The following is a 24,051-nucleotide window of genomic DNA, read 5'->3' on the forward strand; positions in this document are numbered from 1 at the left end:
GTCTGCCAAAGCTCCCCAGCAGTGGTGGGCAAAACTTGTTAATTTTCTGCATTGAAGTGTATACTCATTACACTGTTGCATGTGGTAATCAAGAGAGTTTAATTTTTTAAGTAAGGGCTTGCCTGTTTTTTAATAAAAATCACTCAACAGTGTCTGGTGCCATGCAAAGCTTCGAGTGAGGGACTGCTTTGAGTGTAGGGAAATAATCCATGTTTGGATTCTGTGCGCCTTGTCACATCCTTTTGTGATCTGATTTTCAGGATCTTGGTGGTGTTGTACATCAGTGCTTTTGATTTCAGATGTCACTGTGACATACCTGCTTGAGCTGTGCATCTCCCATAGGTGGTGCAAGCATAGCAGTCTGACCATGGGTGCTTGTTTGCTGCCCTATATGGTACTCGAACCTCTGTACACATAGTAGCAAATCTTTCCCTGTTACATGGGTGTGAAGTTGGAACCATGGAAAAGAGGGAAGTGTCTTGTGTGTACTCTGGTTTATCCCTGCCCTGTAAAATTCTTGGGATAAGTTGCAGGGTTTTCCTCCCTGTATGTCAGTGAGGCACGTCACAATAAAGAGAGCCCAGCTTTGTGCCTTCCCGAAGGTGTTGCAGTCTTCAGCACCCTGTTATAGCTGTGTACAACAGAAGCAGAACAGATGGTAATATATGAAGAACTGGGGATGTGAGAAGAAGGCAAAATTAGTTTGTGTGTGTCAAATTAAGCCATTTTAAAAAGAAGTGTCTCATTTAACTTTGTTTTAGATCACTAAAACTCTTTAAAATGCTCACATACCACAGTGAAGACACTACTCTTGAGCTATTCTTCAGCAAACTGGTATGAGATTTTAAAAGAAAAAAAAAATCCAACAAACCCTCCTCAAAATTTGGGGCTCATCTACTTGAAAAGATACTATTGCAAGAAATAGCTAAATGGTGCCTTGATATCGATAGGGCATATATATCTACATATCCCTATCGATAGTTGGAGAGATTGTGAAAATCCTTTGCACATCTTGGTTCATGCAAAGAGCTAACTTAAATTTGGCTGGGAAGATACTACACAGCAAGAAGAGTTAGAGTGGGCTATGATTTGAGTTGTAAAGTGTTTGGCTGTACCCACTGCTTTAGAAGAAACTAGAGTGGTATTAGGTGCTAAAGAATTACTTAAGAAAATAGTGTACAAAAGGAATGCTCTTCCAGTGCTCTGTTTTCCTGAAGGATGTTGCAGTGTTTTTTAAAACTAAAAATCAAAGCTTCAGTTGCTCTGTGCCTGTCAGGGTTTGGGGTTTTATTTGGTTGCTTCCAATATCCCACTATATAAAACATGTTTGTGTTGCATGATTGTTGAAAATGGCATTTTGGAGTGAAGAACATATCGGTTTTGGTGTGTGGTTTTTTCTTTTCAAATAATTGCGTATGTGTTTGTTCCAGACACAAGTTGGCGATCAGAAGCAACATTTCAGTTTACAGTGGAACGCTTCAACAGATTGAGCGAGTCAGTTCTCAGTCCTCCCTGCTTTGTACGGAATTTGCCATGGAAGATCATGGTTATGCCACGACTCTACCCGGACAGACCACACCAAAAAAGTGTAGGATTCTTCCTTCAATGCAATGCTGAATCTGATTCCACGTAAGACCCTTTTAATTACTGTATGGGCCCTCATGTGCTACTGGCTAATCTGCATTGCATCTAAAAAGAATATTTTACCTCTCTGCAAGAGGAAAGAATTCTCACAGGGATTTGATTCCCCCTTTTCCCCCTGACCTTTCTAAATCCTAAAGCATAAGAGTAATCCTCTCTTTAGGAGCTAAAAGTAGCTTGTGTAGCCTCAAGTTTGTGGTAGAATTTCGATACATTTGTTTGATTGCTGGGTGCGTGGAGAAGTCTTTGATAGTTTTCTTGGAATGGCAAAAGTTCTGGGTTTGTTTCAGATTGAGGTGGTACTGGAGCTTCTCTAACCCCGCAGAGCTAAAATCCTGCCCTGTAAAGTGTGTGAGCAGGTAACTGCTTACAACTGAAGCAGAGCAGTGTATGAGGTAGTCATCTCTTGTTTAAGGAGTTCATTGCCTGTCAAGCAAGATGTGGATATATGCATGTTAGAATTGTAAATAGAATGGTTTGGGTTGGAAGGGACCTTAAAGCTCATCCACTTCCAACCCCCCCTGAACGTGGGCAGGGACACCTTCCACTAGACCAGGTTGTTCCAAGCCCTGTCCAACCTGGCCTTGAACACTGCCAAGGATCAGGAAGCCACAGCATCTCTGGGCAACCTGTTCCAGCGCCTCACCACCCTCACAGGAAAGAACTTCTGCCTAAGATCTAACCTTAATCTCCCCTCTGTCAGTTTAAAGCCATTCCCACTTCTCCTGTCACTACAAGTCCTTATCAAAAGCCCCTCTCCAGCTTTTTGTCAGCCCTTTAGGCACTGAAAGCTGCTCTAAGGTCTTCCTGGAACCTTCTCTTTTCCAGGCTGAACAAGCCCAGCTCTCTCAGCCTGTCTCCAGAGCAGAGGTGTTCCAGCCCTTGGAGTATCTTCATGTTATTGGAGTCCTCCATGCAATCTGTGTGAATAATATAGAAATTTAAAAGATAAATACAGACTTCTGGGACATTACTGCAGCTTATCCAGCTAGAGTGCAAAACCCTCATAGGTATCCTTTCCGATAGAGTAGCTCCATTCTGTCGCCAAATTTCACACAACTTGTAGTTCACACTGAATAGTAAGTTGCTCTTTTCCATCAGTTTTGTAATCTAAAATGTGAGTGCTTGGTGCAAGCAGTAAGGAAGAAAGTTGTGTCACAACTAGTGAACCACTAGTCACAGAAATGGTTCACATGCAAGTTGTCGCAGAACAAGGCTAATGTGATCTTCAGATGTATCAACTAAGGTGCAGCTGGAGGAGCTAAGCAAGCAGTAATGTCCCTGCATCAGGCAGTGACAAGACCACGTGTGATCTGATATTCAGTCTGATTGTCTTGCACAGGTGGGATGAATTTGAACAAGAATGGTCATAAAGGAGTGCTTCTGAGAAAATCAGTTTTGAGAGTTTATCTTGTTGGAGGGAGGTTAGAATCGCATCCTCCTTTCCTTATTGAAAGGCTGAGTTAACCACACTCTGTAGACAGACACCAGCACTACTTGGTGACTACTACAGAGAAGGCCTAACCATCTATATTGCAGTAGATCAGAATTAGCTCACCTCAGACAGCATTTAGGTTAAATCACTGTTACCTGCAGTTGCATGACAGTATTTTCTCAACATTGTTGCCCTCAGAAAATCTCCATTCTGGATTCATACTCATAGTGTGCCATCCGAAAGCCCCAGGGATTCATGTCCTCGATAACAATTAACCAAATCTTAACTTCTAAGGGGGGGGGGGGAATCCTGTATGTGAAAGTAATGTCCCATAATCCCTAACAAAAAAATATTATTCAGTGACTATGCAAAGCTTGTTTCTGAGTTTCAAATGTTTCTGCTGTATTTATAGGTCATGGTCTTGTCATGCACAAGCAGTTCTCAAGATAATAAACTACAAGGATGATGAAAAATCATTCAGTCGTCGTATTAGTCACTTGTTTTTTCATAAGGAAAATGACTGGGGCTTTTCCAACTTCATGGCCTGGAGTGTAAGTAATTGGACATGCATTAACCTATTGCTAGATAGGAACATTTTTGAACTTGGACTTGTGGGTACTAAGATACCTGTAGAAAAGGATTTTCTCCAGGCTGTGTTTTTTCCTGTCATTGCTGTAGATTCTTTTTCAGTTTCTCATAAGTTCCTGTACTTAATTGTTGTAGATGGCTTTTACTTACGTTGTGATTTAAATACTCCCTCATTACTATTTCCTGCATACCTAAATGCTTTTTTTTATTTTCACTGTGATAGTCAGTGTCATTCCAAAACAACATAGATTTTCTTGCATTTCCTTGTATTTTTGTGTATGTGTACACATATTTAATGCCCTAGTAATAAATGCTACTAAGGCTTATCTCGAATTGAGACAGCTTATTAAGCATTTTCATCTGTCTGAGATACTGGTGAGAAGCAGCAGAGCCTTTGATTACTGACTCTTAGTGTCCACAAAAAATTGAAATAGTACTGCAGAATATTAAAAGCCAGGAACAAGATTCCTGACTTGAGACATGAAAAGAATTAATGTATATTGAGCTGAAGAACAGTTTTATTGTTGCCCTTCAGTTTTTCTTCATTTTATTACTGCTGATAGCTCAGGCCTGCACATTAGAAAGTGATGTCTAACTGGTTGCTTCACTACAGTCAAGTTGCAAGTTCCAGTTTTCATGTTCGTGGGTTATTCCTGTTTTACAGGAAGTCACTGATCCTGAAAAAGGCTTTATAGAAGAGGACAAAGTTACTTTTGAAGTCTATGTTCAAGCAGATGCTCCACATGGAGTGGCGTAAGTATCTTTGTTTAAACATAAAATTCTTAAATCTAGTATTTTTATGTTGCTCAAAATTGTTCAAGTATTTTGTGTTATTAACATTTGTAGCTCTCATTAGACTTTCTCACTTTATCTCTAATTGGTGAATTCTCACATGGCAGTATTTTTCATTAATCACACAGATTTTTGCATAGGTTAAACTTCAGCTTGCATTAGTCAGCATAGTGTTGTGGAGCTTTCAAATTCTCTATGAATTTATCTAGCCTCACCATTTCTGATCTTAGAGCTGGTAAGGGTTTTAGACACTTGTGGCTCTGGTGTCCAACTTGCCTTGCTTTACAGTTGCTTTAAAACTGCCTCATCTGAGTCATTCTACTTAATGTCACTTGTAAACAGTAGTTGTACTGAAATGAGACTGGCCATTGAAAGTACAGCTCTGAGTTCCAGTGTGCTTTCACTATACTTTTTTTCTTGCCATATAGCACATCTGTAAAAAGAAAATGTAACAAAATTGCAAAACATTTGATTGCACACTGTTGTTACCAGCAGGCAGGAGTGAAGTATAGTTAATTGGAACCTGAAGTAGTAGAGAAGAGTAGCTGATACCTACCAGCAGTACTACCATAGAACAAGTACTCTTTGTTATAGTTAGTAAAGAACTATCTTGTTTTAACAACTAACTATTTCCTAGGTGGGATTCAAAGAAGCACACAGGATATGTTGGCCTGAAGAACCAGGGAGCAACTTGTTACATGAACAGTTTGTTACAGACTTTATTTTTCACAAATCAGCTACGAAAGGTAATTAATATGTAAAAGGAAACAAGGTTGCTAATTGAAATATACAGTATAAATGCTTCAAAACAGAATTATATGTTCCTTTTGCTTCCTTCATCCTTTTGGAGAAGTGACTTAAATGGTGATACATGTTCTACTTAAACCTGAGTGCAGAAAGCTTGTTTTTTAACTTCTGCAGTTTGTTGAATGTAAACTTTTGGTTTCTGTGAAAGTAAACAGAGTACCTGGTGAAGATCTGCCTTCAAGGAGTGTTTCTTAAACTGTATTACGGGTTCATATTGCTACAAATTGCTGGGGAGTGGGGAAGGATGACTACATCATGCAGGTCAGAGATGGAAGTAATTTCTCTTTTTTGATATAGTTAAAATAGAGAAATCAATTATGACTTCTTAGCCCACGAACAGTGAGTGTATAGAAAAGATAAACATGTACAACCTTTGCAAGGGTTTTTTTGTGCATTTTAATTTTTATTATGCTGTTGAATTTCCTGCTATTATGGTTAGCATCTCTAATTATGGAAAGCCATATAATTTTAGTAAACATAATTTTGTATTTCCTTCATTCATGTGTAGTTTGCCTACTGTTATTTCTTTGCTGGAAAAACTTTAAATATCAGCTTAATGAGTATCTCATTCAAACCCAGGATGAAATATTCTAGCTAATGTATCATTTTAGAATAGTGCAGTAGCCTTAATAGAATAAAAACATAAATGATGACTTGACTGGAGGTGACTATCTGAAAGAGGGGATATACTTGGGAAGAAATGTAACTGCACCATTTAGTTCATATTGGAGTGTCCTAGTTATCCTGATTCAAACTTCTGCACATTCCTGTGCTTATTGTATCTCAGTGAAAATGAGCTGTTCTGACTTACACTTTTTTCTGTGTATACTAATTATTACATTTCCATTTCACTTCTTTCTCCAACTTTTCCCTTTTTAATGTACCTACTTTCCACTGTCTTGGATTTTGAATCATCATTATTTAGATCATTGGCCTTTAAGTGTCCCAGTTGGGATTTCTTTTTTCTCTTTTGCAGCATGCTGCTTACTCTGAAGCATTGCAAAAAATAGCAGATCAAGCTCCAGTAGACTGTAACTAAGATCTTACCAATGCCATGCACAAGGAATAAACACTTGTTTCACATGATGCACCTGTTTCTTCCTTGCAAGATCTATAACATACTCATTCAGCTTATCATTCATTATAACGCCTGTTCCTTTTGTTCAGCACTCACAATGTTTGTGCATTTTATGTTTTTGGACAACTTCACTTGGCTCTTGAAAGAAAGATGTGTTCTTATAATAGCTACATCTAATCCAATTGAGTAGTTCCTTTCAAGACTGTCTGTAGTCAGTAAATCAATATGAACCATGAAATAATCTTGTTCTGTGAAGAAGAAATTCTTTTTGTGATACAGATTTGTTTCAACTGAACTAATCTTTTCAGGCATTTCCCTGCAGTTCTCCAGCCCCCAAATAAGTATCAGCTTCTAGGGAGTGTTAATATCTGAAGAGTGAACATACGAGAAAGCTTGATTTACTAGCTGGTCACTGCAGCTTCCTTTATGAAAATGTTACCGGACATCAGCTGAAATGCCTCATTCTTTGCTTGTACTTCAGGTTTTTGGATCCCCCACAAACAGAACAGACTAGTGGTAGTTTTAGACAGTTTTACTTCTTGTTTGCCATTATTACAGATAAGGGAAAATCAGTAGTTATCTTCTCTGAGAAGATTAATTTCTTGTTTTCACTTTGAGCAAAGCTGTTCCTCTTAAAACAGGAAAGAAAAAAGAAAATGTGTAGTATATTTAGTTTGCTTATCACCAATTCCATTATTTCTGTTAATCCTCTTGATTTAGAAGAAATAATGATTTCTATTGCTGTTACTTAGAGCTTTGTTAACAGGAAAGCTGCTGTCAGGAGTAGATCTGGAAAAGCAATGAACAAAAGCAAAGGCAAGCACATACCTATTGAAAGTCAGCTTCTGATGAAGCATAGGTGGGGATGGATGGAGAAGTCCTTCCTTCCTTTCTGTTTTTAGACAGCAGATGGAAGGTTCTTAGGTACTTGGAATGAGATCCTCCCTTTATTAGCCGCCAGGTGGCTTCAGTGGTAGGGAACTGTCATGGTTTAAACCCTAGGCAGACAAAGCAAAAGAAATTTCTCTTCAGAGAGTATCTTTATTTGTCTGCCTGTAACTGATAAATGCATGTTTAAGTGTACTCCACCTAGGCTAAGGACAGTGGTAACTTCTAAAATTGGTCCCAGTTTCATTATGAGCCATGTTTACATGAGCCTTCCCATGTCTGTCAGCGATCAGTCAGTACATGTAGCTGCTTCCAGTCTTTTTTAAGTCCATCTTAAAACTCTCTGCTGTTTCTTTGAAAAATTCCTTACAATTCATGAGAACATTGCAGAATGTTTGGATAACTATATGTCGTGATTTAAACCCAGCCAGACAGCTCGATCACTCACTCCCCCCGCTTCTTGCCCTCCCCTTACTCCTGAAGGGATGGAGAGGAGAATCGAAAAGAATGCAACTCTCATGGGTTGAGATAAGAACAGTTTAGTAACTAAGGTATAACAGAGATCACTACTGCTACCACCAATAATAATAATGATGAAGGAAATAACAAGGGAAGAGAACACAGCACCTCACCACCCGCTGACCGATAGCTTGTCCCACCCTACCCTACCAAGCACCGACCCATACCTCGTCCAACCCCACAGTGCCCTAGCCCTTCCGGGTAACTCTCAGTTACATCCTGGGCATGCCGTGCTGTGGTATGGAATACCTCTTTGGTCAATTTGGGTCAGGTGTCCTGTCTCTCCTTCCTCCCGGCTTCTCCTCCTCCCTGGCAGAGCATGAGGCTCACAAAGTCCTTGGTCAGACTAAAACATCATTGTTATCAGCACTGTTCCCAGGCCAAAAGTCAAAACACAGACTAAGAAGGAGAAAAATGGCTGCAACTGCTGAACCCAGGACACTATACTAAAATCAGGAATACTGGTCCAGTACATTTCTCCCTGATGTGGCTCTCCTCAAGTTGTCCAGTGTATTTTAACTTAGATTGGAATTTCATACATAGTATTTTCTTCCCTTCTTCAAGTAGTCATCTTGACTTTAAGCAGTATGTTCAAGCTTATCAATAGCATTCTTTTACCATATCAGTTTCTAGAATTCTTCTCATATCTATGTGCCTTTTGCTTATAGCCATTGCCTGTACATGTTCTTGTCACTCTTCTGTGTTTGTTTCCTGAGGGAACTTCTCAGGTGTTAAATTAGACGTTCTGCTTTTTTCAAATGGATCACAATCCTCTCTCCTTGTTCTTGAGGTCAAACTTTCAGAGTTGGGAGGGTAAGGCATAAAAATAAAAGTTTGTAGAGCATTGTATTTGAAAAGTGTTTGGTTTAGATTGGAGAAACACTTGAGCTTTGAGAAATCGGCTTTGATACTGTTTATCTACATAAACAGAATGAAGTACCAAAGAAGGGCTGTGCTTTAAATGTTTATTTTGTAGTAACATGTTTAGGATTTCAGAAGAAACAAAGCTGGTGTTTTTATTTAATGGTAGCTGGAATGCAGTAATTGTAAGTAAATTGTAACTTATTACTTTAATATTTCTTGAGAGTTACGGGAAAGGAATTAATTGTCCAGATGGTATATGAAGAAAGCAAATTAGAACTAAATGCAAAGGATCTAATTTTGATTAACTGTCAAGGTAATCTGAACTCGCATTATATCTTTGTGATAAAAGAGTCAACAAGTAGGTTGACTTTGAACCTGTAGTATCATCTTGGTTTGTTATGAAAAATATTTAGCATTTTAATATTTATGTTATGAGAATGCATCAGTACTGGCTGTATTTGTATTCATTATGTGACTTTTGTATCTTCATTTAAACATAGCAGGTAACTTACTATATATTTGGGGTTTTAAAAGCATTGGTAAGATGACAAAAACAGTTAATAGAGGCTGATTAAAAAGACTTGGAAGATTTGAGGCTTGGTCTTTCAACTAGTTCCTGTATCTACCTTTAGGCAGTAAATACCAGCTCATAAAAGAGTTCATAAACCAGGGGCATCAAGAGGTTAAATTCACTTTGCAAGATGCCAACTTGATGTTCATATTTTAAAGCAAAAAATAACTTTTTGTTGCAAAATCAAAGGTATCATTTTAGCTATTCATATTTGAATTGGAGTTTGCCCAGATCAGCACGGTTAAGTGTAACTCTGCATTTGGATGATAAAAAACAGAGAAGCAATTGAAAAGAATTTTCTTTTTTAGTTTTATGTTCTGATCTTAGGAAAAGAATTTTCAGAACATGGGTGGCCAAAATTTACAATAGGCTGTGTAGAGAGGTTGTGGGACCTCCATTCCAGGAGGTGTTCAGAGCTGAACTGGGTACGACCCTGAGCAACTGGACCCAGCTTTGAACTTGGCACCTCTATGCACAGGGGCAGAGTTGAAAACCTACAGAGTTCTCTTCCAGGCTGAACTACTACAAACTCCAAACTCTTAAAGCAGATCTTGGCTCATAAAAAAAAATTGCTGGTGCAGCTACATAAAAAAATACTGTTTTTCTCTTAATTTTTCCAGACTAGGCAGATAGTTAGCCAGATGGGTTGGCAAAAATAATGCCATGAAGTTCAACAGTTCAACTTGTTGCTGGTGATAAAATTGAAGATGCTATTTACTTCAATTTATGAGATTTCAAAAAGCAGTTTATGCAAGTCTCAAAATTAAAGCAGAGGAAAAGAAGCCTTTTTTGCTGCCATAGAGGTGGGGCTGGGCTGTACTTAAAATTATCTTAAGGAGGTAAGGTTGGCTCTCCTTCAAGAAAAGTTGATGATAACTTTCAGCTCTTTTCTATTTATGTGTTCTTTCTTACGTACATAAGTACTTGCAAATAAGTAGGAACATAAAATGTGGAAGTTACTAGTGTTCAGTCATGATTCTGCTTTAGATCATCTCTGTTAAATTTTGAGAGTTGCATATAAAACTTGAAAGATGAAAGTCTTGTGAACTATCATATTGCTTAACAGTTACATAATTAAACAGTGGTTTTCTGTCTGAATATAAGGGATTTTATTTCTTTATGATAACTTTTGATATTTTTGTAAAATTATTTTACTTATTACTGTAGCTGTTCTGCTGATATTTTATATTATTCCAAGTATTTATGTTGCTGTATTTTTGAAAATTTTTGTGGATATTCAGAACTGGAATAGGAAACTGGCCTGCCAACTTCTCAGCAACTTTCTTTGCCTTTTCTCTTTCTTCTTTCCTTTTTTGCCACTCCCTTGTGTTCTTTTTGCATCAGCTTTGTCTTTATCTAGCGGCTATGTCATCTGGTTAGCACCACCTCTGTACGGAGCTTTCATATAACAATGAATGTGTTTCCCCAACAATTCAGCTATGTAGTGGAAGTATTACCCTTGCTCTCTATATAGCAAGCTGAAGTGCAGGATAAGTTAGAGGTGCTGGACACCTCTTGAAATCTAGGCTGGTACAGAAGCAGAGTGAGAACTATTGAGATCCAGTTACGCTCTTCACTTGTAGAAATGTATCATTCCCTGTTACTTCACAGACAAAAACTCAGGTGGTAAGTTTTCTGTTGCTTAACACGTTATTTTCTCATATGCTACTAAATATCCGAGTCCTTACTTTTTCATGTGTTGTTACCTAATCTCCTTCCAGAGCTTTCAAAATGAACATCTCCCTGTAAATACCTTTTCTTGGCTGCAACTTTTCCTTGGATATATTGGTGTACACTTCTTAAATCTCATTTCAGTGCCTGTTGAATTCTCTTAATCCCCATTGGGTCTGTTTGTGTAATTTCTTTGTTCTCAGTCCCTCCCAGATCAGTATAATCAGAGAAGTGAATTGTTAAGCTGTTTATTTGCTGGACAGTGATGACATTAAGTAAAAGTGAATGTATTGGGGAATCTCAAAAGCTTCCTCTGACATCCTTCACCTCTCTTTGGATCATTTCTGTTTTCAGTTGCTTGCTGCCCTTTATTGTTTCATGTGTTTTTCTGTGTTTTTTCCCCACATGCACTATAGGTGACAGTATTCACAGATAGCCTCAGCTTTGTGCTGTAGCTTGGCTGTTTTCAAAAGCCTATAGTATTGATCCGTATATCTGGTTTCTACTGCGACCAGCCAGCAGTGATAAGTTGTTTGAAGGTGTTAATGCTTTAATGCATTTACTTTTCCATAGTGGAATAAGAGAACTGTTTTAGATAAAATAACCATGGATGGAATCTGTTCTTTGCATCTGTCTGACCACTGTGTGCTAAGAAAAGCCATTCCATACAATTAATATTTTTACACTACAGGATGAGATTTTTTGTAGTCTCTTGGAGTGATAATTGAATGGAGTGATATGAAGGAAGTCGCTGAAGAGGAAATAATATATTAAACAGTATGAGCATTAAACTTTTCCTTAGATACTAATGGAACTAAATGCTTTTTCAGGCTGTGTACATGATGCCCACAGAAGGAGATGATTCATCCAAAAGTGTTCCTTTAGCATTGCAAAGAGTGTTTTATGAGCTGCAACATAGTGACAAACCAGTTGGAACGAAAAAGTTAACAAAATCTTTTGGGTAAGTTGCAGAAATTTGGACTATTTATTAGGCTGTTACAGACTTCATGAAGCTTTTCTTTTAAAGGGTTTTATTTAAATCAGGCTGGGTTTAGAGAGGTGCAGAGAAGTGAATATGTTAATGGCTAACTTTCCTTAGTTTACTTAAATAGGTTTGTATTTATAGTTAGTAGCAAAGACAACTGATCTAAAAGTCAGTTTCGGGGGGGGGGGGGGGGGGGGAAGGGAAAGGTACATGAGCATAGCTGGTAGTAGCAGGGTTATAGTTTACATACTACATGAAAATTGCATTGCACATTTGACTTATCTAAAATTCAGGACAAAATACGTTGTTGAGCCGTTGTAGTTCGTGTGTTGTTGTTTGGGGGTTTTATAATCTAAATCCATTTTAAATTTAGAGAAATGTCAGGAATTTGCATTTCTCTATTGTTCTGCGTTGATGACAGTTGTAACATTTCCTTATAGCACCTCCAAGGTGCATGTATATTTGCCTGTGCGCAATTTCTGCATTTAGTGCTGTATTCTGCTTTGTGATTTAAAGCTTAAGAGGAGTATCTGTTGCATGAAGTAAAGGTGTTTGAGCACACGCACAAAAGTAATTCTTCACATTTTCCTCATTCTGACACCCTCTTTTCCTTCATAAAATGATACAAAAATGCTTGCAGTATGTTTTAATTTTTGCCTCGTATCTAGTTCACTGGCTGGTATTTTTTCCAGTCTGGTGGTACTTCTTGTGGTACTCCTTGTGAGATGGTGTAATTTTAAAATTACAGGGTGTAATTTTAGGTCTGGAACTTCTAGACATGGAATTCTAGAATTTCACAATATAGCTGTATTGAGGGTGTTGACTTTTTTTCTTTACTAGCTTGATGTTTAAGCTGAGCACAAATTAGAAAAGAAGATTAAGATTAGCATAACCTCTACAAGCCTTCTTCTTGCATGTTGTTTAACAAGGTGTAGGATTTTATCTTAAACTGTTCTAAAAGTTTATATTTTCATTACTTTGCCCAGTATTTGTAGACTTCTGTGTTAATTTGACAAGCATTTTTTATTTAAAAAAAAGGTAGGAAGTTTGTATTGTCTTTTTCACATAGGGTCCATCCTGCATCTTCTGCTAAAGCTTGTAGTAGTGCTCTGTCCTGATAAGACTCCTTGTAGCCTTGCATCTATATAACCTTTACTTTCCACCTTTTGGAGAATTTTAAAATGAGACCACCTCAGCCACTTCAATGTTGTATGTTTATCTGGTCATACCCTCTTCCTACTAGTGCACTGTATGTTTAGTTTATTTAGTTTATTTTTGCTGTCCTGTTACACTGGAAGGACTTGCTGATGCTATAAATATTTCATCTTGAGTTAAGATCCCAACTGTGCCTGCCATCTTTAGTAGCATGAAAAGGCTTTTTCCAAGGGTGTTGCAGATGCTTAATTTTGTATCCGAGAGCAAAGTTTTAAAGGTGTGTTCATGCCTGCCTTCATTCTTGGGAAGGAAGTTTAGATTATGCTTGAAGATTTGGTCTTTCTCACCATATTAAATCAGAGAGGGGTTTCTGGCCTTGTGAGATCTATCTACATGCTGGGCATTGAGAGTTCTTAAGGAAGTTTGGCTGCTTTGAGTAGAAAGCAATCCATTGTCTGAAGGAACCCCATTTTATTCTAATAGAATGTAACCTTTAAGATGGCTAGTATTGAAAGCCTAGGGAGTCAGAAGATTGTTTTCCGTTCTTCATTCTTAATTATCCAACAGGTCCCTTCCTTCAGCTTGTTTAAGTGTGGGCCACTACACAGTTGTTTTGGCACACTTTTGGGAGTAGTACGCTGCCCTGTGAGTCAGCAAGAAGAAAGTGGGAGGGGAAGGTAAAGTTGGTATTGCTCCTGATCACCCCTCTGATTGTGGCTTCAAAGGCTGGGGTTGAACCTCATGCTAAAGCTAGAACCTACAGTAAACATAGGTTATCTCATATGGCTAGCAATGATGACTTGAAAAGTATTCTTGAATTTAGGTTACAGAGTTCATAGGATAAAGTATTTCATGTGGAAACTAAAACCAGTTTATGCTGCTTTTTTCATTCAAGGCAGTAGTGCTGAAACCCCTTGATGCAGTGTGCCAGGCTGTTGCTCTCACCCCTCCTTTGACCTGACTGTTCTTGCATAAGGACAGTTTGGGAAGCCGGATGTCTCCTTGGATCCTTGAGGTGCTATGAGTTCAGGATTAACTGTTTAGATGAGCACAAAGGAGCCAGTATTTCCTATAAATCCATTTTCTACTTTTCATGCGCTGCAATAATCCCTTGAACACTTCTTGACTGCACCTGAAGGGCCCTCAGAAGAGAGGCAGCTAGAAGCAAACTGCTGCGGAATCAATTCTGACGGCCTTCAATTGGTCCCAGACCCTTTCTTCAGAGGTTTTTGACGTGAACTGAGACTAGGTTGTGGACAGGAACAAGAATTCTGCTAGCAGCAGCCTGCCTCTGACTGCCTTCCTGGTGCCTGTCCCCAGATCCATAGAGAGGGAAGGCAGAGAGGGCACGACTTGCTGCCAGAATGTCCTACAAGTTCACTGCCCCTTCTTCCTGCCGAGTAAATGCTACATGCCTGAAAAAAACAGTGCATCAGCCAGTACTAAATCTCAGAATCTTTACATCTTGCGGAGTATTAAATTCTTGATCTGCTGAGAAATCATGAAAAGGTCTTTTGAGCTATAAGTTTTCTGCATAATATACTAATTTTGTATTAATTTGCCTTACAAAGGTGGGAAACTTTAGACAGCTTCATGCAACACGATGTCCAGGAATTATGTCGAGTGGTATGTTTTTACTATTTCTTACTAAACTGTGATGCATAAATTTGTCTCTTGATATTGTGTATACATAATATAATGTAGTAACAGTTCTAGTAGTACTGAATGTACTGATTAATTTAAGCTAAGTCTCCCAGACACAGAGGTTTTTCATTGTTTTGTCTTTTTTAAGAATGGGATTGTGTGGCTTTCTGTGGGTGAGGAATTCATAAAGGATAGAGAAGGCTGAAAATAAAAGGACTGCATGCTTGTGATTCTTGTATAGTCATGGAGCGAAATGCAGTTTTGAAGACACAAATACATCATTACATTTGTGAGTTTTTCCAGACTCGAAGGAATGTAGCAATGTAGTTTTTAGGGGGAAGACAGGGATTTGAAGGATTATAAAGGAGATGGCAATAAGAGTAGACTAATATTTAATTTTTATTCAGATGACTTAATCAGTGAAGTAGTCACCAAAACCTGCAAGTTTATCCTATGTAAAAGCTAATTTTTCTTTCAGCTGCTTGACAACGTGGAAAATAAAATGAAAGGCACATGTGTAGAAGGCACTATTCCTAAACTGTTCAGAGGGAAGATGGTGGTATGTATTTAATCCTTTAGGGGTTTTTTATTTAAATAATTAAAGTCAGCAGTTACTTGTATACGTTGAAACTATATGTTTCTCTTTTTATTTGCAGTCTTACATCCAATGCAAACACGTAGACTATCGATCTGAACGAATAGAAGATTATTATGACATCCAGCTAAGTATAAAGGGAAAGAAAAATAGTAAGTGATATGCATCAGTCAAATATTTCAATGTCTTGGACACTTTTAGTGCCTGTTAATTTCAAATGGTTTTCCTGGTGCTCAGCACTTTGAAATATCATTGTTTTAAGACACCTCATTGAAAACATTTTTGCTGAAAAGTTTTTTGCTTACGTAACCTTTTTTCCCTTCTCCCATTTCCTTTCCTCTCTAATTCTCTCACTTACCTGTTTTCATAAAACTATGAATTTTAGGAGTTTTCCTGGTGCTTACTGTGCCATAGTGGTAACAGTAGTGTCACAATAGGTTATCGTTTATATCTGAAGTTGAACTTGGAGGTAATAGATTCTCCTTTAGATCTAACCAGTAAGCAAATAAAAAGAATGAACTAATTGGAGCAGCATAACAGTGATCCCTATCATCGCTTTACCAAGTACTTTGCAAACAAGACACGAAAAAGGCTGAGTCTAGCAAATGGAATCATCTAGCCTTGATACTTAACGGTTGCAAAGTGAGAAGAGGAGATTTGGCAGACAGCTGTAACTGTGATTTTAAAATCTGTTGGTATTCTCATTTGCAGTGGGAGTTCCTACAGTTTGGTGCATTTTGTGACATTATTAAGCAATATAAATTCTTTAATTTCAATAAGGACAAATATTCAAACATGAACTCATGTTTTAATGTTACTTGATTAATACATTGTGAAGCCCTTAGGCTTAGAGTATGCTTACATTTTTCTTCCTTATTCCCTACGATTCCCTCGTCTTATGTTCTTTCAGTTTTTGAGTCCTTCATTGACTACGTTGCAGTGGAGCAGTTGGATGGTGATAACAAGTATGATGCAGGAGAACATGGCTTGCAGGTATTTTTTAAATTTATTTCTCTGTCCTTGATAAAATAAGAAAGCTATGGTAGCCAAAAAATGTTGCAAAACCCATTCTAGGTTGTATCAACTGATTTTGGTGATGCTTCTCCTTAGACAACCTTTTATGTAGCTCCTCTCAATATCTGTTAGATTTCTTAAAATGGAGCTTGGATTTTAAAACGATCTAATTAGCAATGAGTTTTATTCTTATACGTGTGTTATAGTGACTAGAATGCTGAACTTCTCTGCTGATCTCAGGCCTGAGAAGTTCTTTCTCTAAGAGAAGTCTGTTCTTATGTGTATCTTGTAAAATAGTGGCATATCTCTTTAAGTAATGCTAGGGAGGTAATTTTTCTATCCTCAACAAGAACACCAAATGAACCCCTGGAATGTCACACATTTATGTTTGCACACGTTTCTGAGCTTTTCAGCTGCACTTTGCTGCACCCACTGCAGGAAGCTGAAGTCCCTTATAAAAATATGTTTTACTAAAGCTTATTCCTCCAGCTTCCATATACCAGGCTTTGTCAGTAATATAGTATGTATTCTTCAGCTGTTCTTAGGAAGGTGCGGCATGGTGGCCAAATACTTGTTTGCAGGATGCAATGAAAGTGAAAATTTTAATTGATCAAAATAGAGTTTTTACCTTTGTATTCTTTTTTATTTATACAGATAACTCACCCTTATTGCAGTGAGGTGTTCACATATACTTGTGTGAATGGCCTAAATTTAAATGAGTTCTAAGTGTTACTGGAATAGCTCTTGGGAAGGTTGGTGCCATGTTATGATAGTTAACTTCCCCCCAGGGTTTGAACTGTTCTTTGCACATGGTGTTGTCAAGCCTATAAAAGAAAAGCCCATAAGAAAAGTGTCTGTAGTAAGCAAGTATTGAGAGTTGCTAAAAATGTTGCAATTTAAAACATCTGTTTCCTTTAAAATGTCTAGGAGGCAGAGAAAGGTGTGAAATTCCTAACATTGCCACCAGTATTGCACCTACAGCTTATGAGATTTATGTATGATCCTCAGACTGACCAAAACATCAAGATAAATGACAGGTAACTACTGGTGGTGGTTGTTGTGCTTTGGGGGGGGGGGGGGGGGGGGGGGGGGGGATGTTCAGTGTATCATTTGGGCCTGTGAATGTATTTTACCAAAAACACTTTGGCAAAATCCTATTTTGGATTCAACTCTGAGGAAGGTGCATACAGTCACGTATGGTGGAGATCTCCAGAAACTGCACTGATTGTATGTTCAGGTTCTGAGTAACAAATTCAGTACTCAAACGGTTATTTGTAGCTGTTGTTGTGAATACGAAACAAGTGAATACATCTTTTAGTACTTTGTGGAGCATTCTGTGGCACATATGGGAGGTTGCTACATTCCCATTGGCTGTCACAAGGGTAAATAGGATGAATAGGTAGACCTCTGCTTTTCCTATCTTATTTCCATGCCTGCTCCCTGTAAGTAGAGGCTGAAAATTTCTCAAGGAGGTGCATTATTGATTGTAGACTTAAATCTGTATTGCAACAGTTTCAGTCTCAGCCAGAAAGGTTGACTGCAGCAGCTGAAAGACATCCCAAAATCAGGTTCCAGTCCAGTGTTACCTGTGCTAGAAAAGCTGTATTTATGTACTAGAAAATAACAGGTTCCGAGCTTCTTCCTTTGGCACAGTGAATCTAAACCAGTGCTATTTCAATTCAAGTGCTCTTACCCTTGTAACTGAGGGCATACTTTTTCAGAGGTGCTTATGAAGGTTGTTCTTATTCCATATTAAACCAGTATAAAATCTGCCACTTTAAGCAGTGTATCCTGGATAGAAATGGCATTGTAGCAGTAGCTTGTTCAGGTTTTGTAGCATGCTTTAAGAGTAACTACTGATGTCCTATGTAATAACATGCATCTGTCTTTACTATGAATATAACCAGCTTAATTCTTTTCAAAACTAGGTTTGAGTTTCCTGAACAGTTGCCGCTAGATGAATTTTTGCAAAAAACAGATCCCAAGGATCCTGCAAATTACATTCTCCATGCAGTTCTGGTACACAGTGGAGATAACCATGGTGGACATTATGTTGTTTACTTAAATCCAAAGGGGGATGGCAAAGTGAGTATTGAAAAGTGCCTGAACATATTTGTGCTTTGTGAATACTTGCAGTTTTTGTAATGGGCAAATCTTTGTTCTTTGAATATTTGTTCCCTAAAAGGAAGAGTGTGCTGGCACAGTCACCTCATCTCACAGGGGTTGACTTCATTTAGTTCTTAGCTTGGTACTCTTTCATTTGGTGCCTGTTCAAATGTATTTGGAAAACTTCCTTCTTATTTACAAAAAATAAAAGCCAACAACAGCCCGCGTGTCTAGTTTTTGCTCTTCAGGGAGGATCCTGCATTTGAAGGCAGTAAAACAGTTGCCTTCTTAAGAGGAGCAGCTTCATCTTTGCTGTTACATGTTTTGGGCAAAACTTTTAAGTAAGGGAATCCCTTCAGTGTGTGTATACGCATTGAAGTTGTGCTGCAATCAAAGTTTATCCAGCATTCTTTCTTGGGCTGACTTCATGCTGAAGCAACTATGAATATTTCAGATGTTGCCATGACTCAGAAGTTCAGTATCTTTGCATGTCCCACTGTTACAAGTTTAGATGAATTAATTGTACCTGTTTATAGCTCAGATGCCTCTTCCCTTAGGTTGACTGCGTTTGTGTGCATGTGACTGTCCACAGTAAAAGTAGAAGTCAGACTTTGCTGTGAATTTCTGTTTGTTTCTTAATTGGCTTTATTGTTTTAATCAAAAATTTGCTGTAAATTACTTTCAGTGGACAAATAATTACTAGATATCTTGTGCATCACTGCTTTATATATTATCTTACAACAAATAAGATCAATTTTCTAATTCATATAGAAATGTTTGGTATTTGAATAGCTGTTTAAGATAAAATTCGTTGAATAATTATTGGGGTTTTGATATTCAGTGTAAAATGTTGAACTATTTCAGTAAAGATTTGGTATGTACAGCCTGCCTTATGCTGAGCACCAGTAGCAGGTAGAACAAATGATACTGAACTAGGTTTTTTTTTAAACTCGTGCTGCTTGAAGAGCTGTTTTAATTACTCCAAGGAGACATGTCAGAAATAGGTGTAATTTACCATTCAAGAACGTGGTTTTGTGTGGTGTATAAAATTATATTTATATAAATTTTTTTCTCTAGTGGTGTAAATTTGACGATGATGTTGTATCACGATGTACAAAGGAAGAAGCGATTGAACACAACTATGGAGGTCATGACGATGACTTATCCGTACGGCACTGTACGAATGCCTACATGTTGGTTTACATCAGGGAATCCAAATTAAGTATGTATACTCTGCATGTGTTCCAAGTTAGCTTTTACGTACCGGGATTTAGGGCTATATTTTACATATGAATTCTTAACAGTCTTCCAATACAAAAGGACTTCATTAGTTGCAGTTAGAATTTTTAGATTCCGTGGGATCAACTGGCCTTTCTGTCTTTTGACAAGCATGTGCTAATCTAGACGTCTTGTCTTAGCACAGTGAGGCAAGATTGTGTATCTGCAGAGTTCCCAGCCTTGTTTGTTTTATAGGATGGACAAATTAGTGAGCTACCTTCAGTGATGGAAATAGAATCAAATTAATTACAAATATGTAAAACAAAACAAAAAAAAATGAGTGGCAGCAAGTATTTTTATAAACCCTGAAATGAATATTTAATTCAGAAGCCTATGATAGGCACTTCATGGAAGTACTACGTTTTGGCTTGGAATAGAAAAGGCTTCTTTTGCCAAATCATGATGATATCAAACCATGTTTTTAAATAAAAGCTGAAAAAAAACCCTGGTTTTGACTTCAAATCACAGGAAAGTCAAGTGTGTCTGAAGAAAACCCTGTTTGATATAATAAAATCTGCTTTGTAGGTGAAGTTTTGCAGCCTGTCACAGACCATGATATTCCTCAACAACTTGTAGAAAGGCTACAAGAAGAGAAAAGAATAGAAGCACAGAAGAGGAAGGAGAGGCAGGAAGCTCACCTCTACATGCAAGTGCAGGTCAGCTTTTGAAACAGATCAAGTTGCAACTATCTTACTATTAAAATTCAGAATGTTGAGCCACCAAAGACAAACCTTGATTTTAATTTTTTTCATTTGTGTTTGGAAGTAGTGTTTGAAATGAAATTATGATTTTAGTGCTTGTAAGTATATTTACATATGCAATTAATCCTAATGAAACAAACATGTTATAGACATGTCTATTTCCTCTAGAAGTTAAGTGTTTGCAAGTAGAAGTGGTAAGTTCAGGTGAGAGGAGGGAGGACCAGGTTATTTTAAATGGCTCACTGCCACTGCAGTTTTATCTCCTTCAGGAGTTATTTTCTAAAATTAGAATGTATCTGCCCATAGGCTGCAGGCCTGGACTACTGCCAACCTGAGCTCATCAAGTAGAAGCAGAAGGAGAGTGCTTATATTTGCAATTACCTTTTTGGAAAAGCCAGATGGACTAGATTATTATGAATTGCCTTAAGGAATCCTGTTTATGGCTCTTTCCAGAGCCCACCTGGCACAAGAAAACAGAATTCATTTTCCATTTGCCTCCATGTTTCCTTCCATCTTCTTTCTGGTGCTCATAAGTACACATGTCAGTGAAGCTTTACTTGTTCTACACTGCAGTTACACCAGAGCTGTTGTCAGTGGAGAGACTGGCAGAGTTGCACAGTTCGTCTTTCTGTTGACCAAAAATGCATGGGAGCTGTGGAATATCTAGTAGACGTTTCAGGCCGGCCTCCTTGCATAACAAGAGTAGAATAATTATGTAGCCTTTTTTTAAGTGCCAAGATTGCTAGAGCACGTGTTTTCAAGATTGGGATCTAAGCACAACTGGGTTTAATTGTGTGGGATTTGTAAGATTTACTGTATTTTAATTACACTGATTTGGCTATCAATCACAATTTAAAATAATTCATTAGAGTCTGTATACTTGCAAATTTTCTTCATGAGAACATAAATATTGTTAGCACTGTGCCACTATGCAGAGAGCCAGTGATGTTGCATAGTAAAGCATCATAAGAAGCTACTACATTGTGCAGTTAACATGAATAGTAACCTTTAAATGTAATTTTCCAGATAGTGGCAGAGGATCAGTTCTGCGGTCACCAAGGCAATGACATGTATGATGAAGAAAAAGTAAAATACACTGTTTTCAAAGTATTAAAAAACTCCACGCTTACGGAATTTGTTCAAAATCTCTCTCAAACAATGGTAAGTTTCCTGTAGCTGAATATCTGTATATTTAGGATTGCTTTGTGGTCTTTATCTTCTCTAAGTATTGGCAGCAGTAATAATACAGACCCTTTAACATAGAAGAACTGTTTGGGTTTAATAAAAGTATCATTTTTGTTTGTTTGTTTCCTGTCACAATTTCTATTTATTTTAGGGATTTCCCCAGGATCAAATCAGATTATGGCCAATGCAAGCTAGAAGTAATGGAACAAAAAGACCTGCAATGTTAGATAATGAAGCAGATGGCAGTAAAACGGTAAATATTCACTGATTGAGGACATTATTTCTGTAAATGACCCACGATTTTTAGTCCTCTAAGAATGTGTACATTTGGGGCATCAGAGTTTTCAGGGGTTTGATTTAACCTGTATCTGGTAAAGCTTAATATTTAAGAAGACTTGAGATTTAGTGGATTGACTTGGATGGGAGGCAGGAATGTGGTCTGTGATTAATCTTCCATGAAGAAAAAAAAAAAGATCATGAATTCTTATGTCCAATTTCAAACAAAAGTGTCTTTTTGAGTCCTCCATTATTTGGGCAGTGATGTCTGGATTAATGAAATGTCTTGCTTACTTTGATGCAGTGTTTTACAATTTATCACAGAAAACTGATCGGTTTCACTGTCGTGTTACTTCTCAAAAGTAATTTTCTTGCCATAATAAAAACAGCTGTAGGTGTAGTACTTAAGTGACAAAAGAAGTAGGTCAGTTTTAAATAAAACATGTCATTTGTGCTTAATTGAAACTTTTTTGGTGTCTTTATCTCTGTCGTCATTTCTCTTAATAAACTTCATAGAATTCCTGTCATTGTTGCAACTAAAAAAAATAAATCTCCCACTCATAGAATGTCAGAAAGTATCTGATGAAAATGCAGATATCCAGTTATATAGTATATTCTCCAGAGACTTTTTTTTCTTCTTCCATATCTTTCTGTATAGATGATTGAGCTCAGTGACAATGAAAATCCATGGACAATATTTTTGGAAACAGTAGATCCAGAGATGGCTGCTACTGGAGCAACATTACCCAAGTTTGATAAAGATCGTAAGCATATATGCTGACACTTGAGTAAATAAAAAATACTTTCATGTTGGCTATATCTCAGAAAATTCACATGTTTTTAGAATCACTGAAAAAAATTATATGTATAAAGTTGGCTTATAAAAAATCAGCATTTAAGAATATTCTTAAGTATGCTGATAAAATTAATAAATCAGGCATACCTTTGTTACTGTTCATATCCCCACCTTCACTCTCCAAATAAGCCTTACTTAATTTTAAGTCTTGTTTCTTAATTTGTAGATGATGTAATGTTGTTTCTGAAGATGTATGATCCGAAGACTCGGAGTTTGAATTATTGTGGACATATCTACACACCTATATCCTGTAAAATACGTGAGTACTAAAATTCAATTTCATGGCTACAATAGAAACTTTTTAAAGACAATGGATTGCATATCTTTTTTAGTTGTTTTTTTAATTTTTTTTATTAATTTTAATATTGCTGTCCATTTTTTTTTCTATTTCAAGTGGTTTTGGTTGTGGAATATCTTCCTGCAATAGCTTTTAAAATAACTCTTCTACAACTTTTCACTATGGTCGCCTGAGAGCAGCTGCTCAGGCTGAATTGGTGTGAGCCTTGGTTTTTATATGGATCCATGTAAAGAATTCAGCAAATGTCCACGGAGTAAAAATACTTCTGTTTGTCATTTGGAATGTCTCATTTTGTTGAGTTGTACATGCTTTCCGAGTTTTGTATTTTAGCGTGCTCATAAGAGATTAAATATTTTCTCGGGGGGGGGGGGGGAAGCTGTGCTACTTCATCTCTTTGATCTTGGATGGCCTTGCACATAATTTTTTTGTTACTGTTGTTCAGATTAAGTGGAAGGAAAACTTAAAAGTCTGTCTTTTGTTGAATGTCAATAAGGGAAGCTTTAACCTAGAAGGCTCTCAGGCATTTTTTAAACTATTTATCCAGGGTAGAAAAATAGGTTCTCTCCTTATTGCTGGAGGTCTCTGTAGCACTTAAAGTGCAACACATTTCATGATCCTTTTCTTTTCCTATAGGTGACTTGCTTCCAGTTATGTGTGAGAGAGCCGGATTTCCACAAGAAACTAACCTTATCCTCTATGAGGTTTGGACTGATAGATTATTTTTTTTTTGTAACATTTTTGTCTTTTACATGGTATAACTAGAGGGGGGAAAAGCTTTATTGGTTAAAAAAAAAAAGATTGCTCATAACAGTGGTAATTTATAAATCGTAAGCACTCTGTAACATGCAGCTGTGAAGTCTGCAATGCTGCAAGAGAATAGCAGCACACAGTTAACTTCAGAACAGATTTCAAATTAAACAACCAGAAGTGTGAGGCTTTAAAATGAAGAAACTTCTTCATGAAATCCTGCATGAGCAGCTTTGATGCGCTGAATCTGTGCATATCGTCCGAGTCACAGAGTTAGATGAGCTAATAGTGCTAACATTGGTGGCCATCGTATTTTCAATGCCCTCCTTAGGCAGTGGGCATGAGAAAATGTTTCAT

The 24,051-nt window shown here is 37.5% G+C and overlaps 1 protein-coding gene across 1 annotated transcript in view; it reads left to right on the top strand.

The window, feature by feature from the left end:
* Positions 1 to 24,051, top strand: part of USP7 (ubiquitin specific peptidase 7) — a 77,319-nt gene that overhangs the window by 38,724 nt on the left and 14,544 nt on the right. Inside the window, exons 3-20 of the mRNA XM_061474120.1 lie at positions 1,431 to 1,629; positions 3,489 to 3,627; positions 4,329 to 4,417; positions 5,094 to 5,202; positions 11,685 to 11,815; positions 14,566 to 14,620; positions 15,117 to 15,197; positions 15,295 to 15,385; positions 16,144 to 16,226; positions 17,175 to 17,284; positions 18,176 to 18,332; positions 19,431 to 19,575; positions 20,157 to 20,287; positions 21,359 to 21,493; positions 21,669 to 21,770; positions 22,452 to 22,557; positions 22,816 to 22,908; positions 23,581 to 23,648. Of these exons, the coding sequence (XP_061330104.1) occupies positions 1,431 to 1,629; positions 3,489 to 3,627; positions 4,329 to 4,417; positions 5,094 to 5,202; positions 11,685 to 11,815; positions 14,566 to 14,620; positions 15,117 to 15,197; positions 15,295 to 15,385; positions 16,144 to 16,226; positions 17,175 to 17,284; positions 18,176 to 18,332; positions 19,431 to 19,575; positions 20,157 to 20,287; positions 21,359 to 21,493; positions 21,669 to 21,770; positions 22,452 to 22,557; positions 22,816 to 22,908; positions 23,581 to 23,648 (2,024 nt within the window). The remainder of the gene's footprint in view (positions 1 to 1,430; positions 1,630 to 3,488; positions 3,628 to 4,328; positions 4,418 to 5,093; positions 5,203 to 11,684; positions 11,816 to 14,565; positions 14,621 to 15,116; positions 15,198 to 15,294; positions 15,386 to 16,143; positions 16,227 to 17,174; positions 17,285 to 18,175; positions 18,333 to 19,430; positions 19,576 to 20,156; positions 20,288 to 21,358; positions 21,494 to 21,668; positions 21,771 to 22,451; positions 22,558 to 22,815; positions 22,909 to 23,580; positions 23,649 to 24,051) is intronic.

The sequence above is a fragment of the Pezoporus flaviventris genome, unplaced genomic scaffold (genome assembly GCF_033815535.1).
Source record: "Pezoporus flaviventris isolate CSIRO_AGI_PZ_B2104156 unplaced genomic scaffold, CSIRO_AGI_Pfla_v1 ptg000078l, whole genome shotgun sequence".
Classification (NCBI taxonomy): Eukaryota; Metazoa; Chordata; class Aves; order Psittaciformes; family Psittacidae; genus Pezoporus; species Pezoporus flaviventris.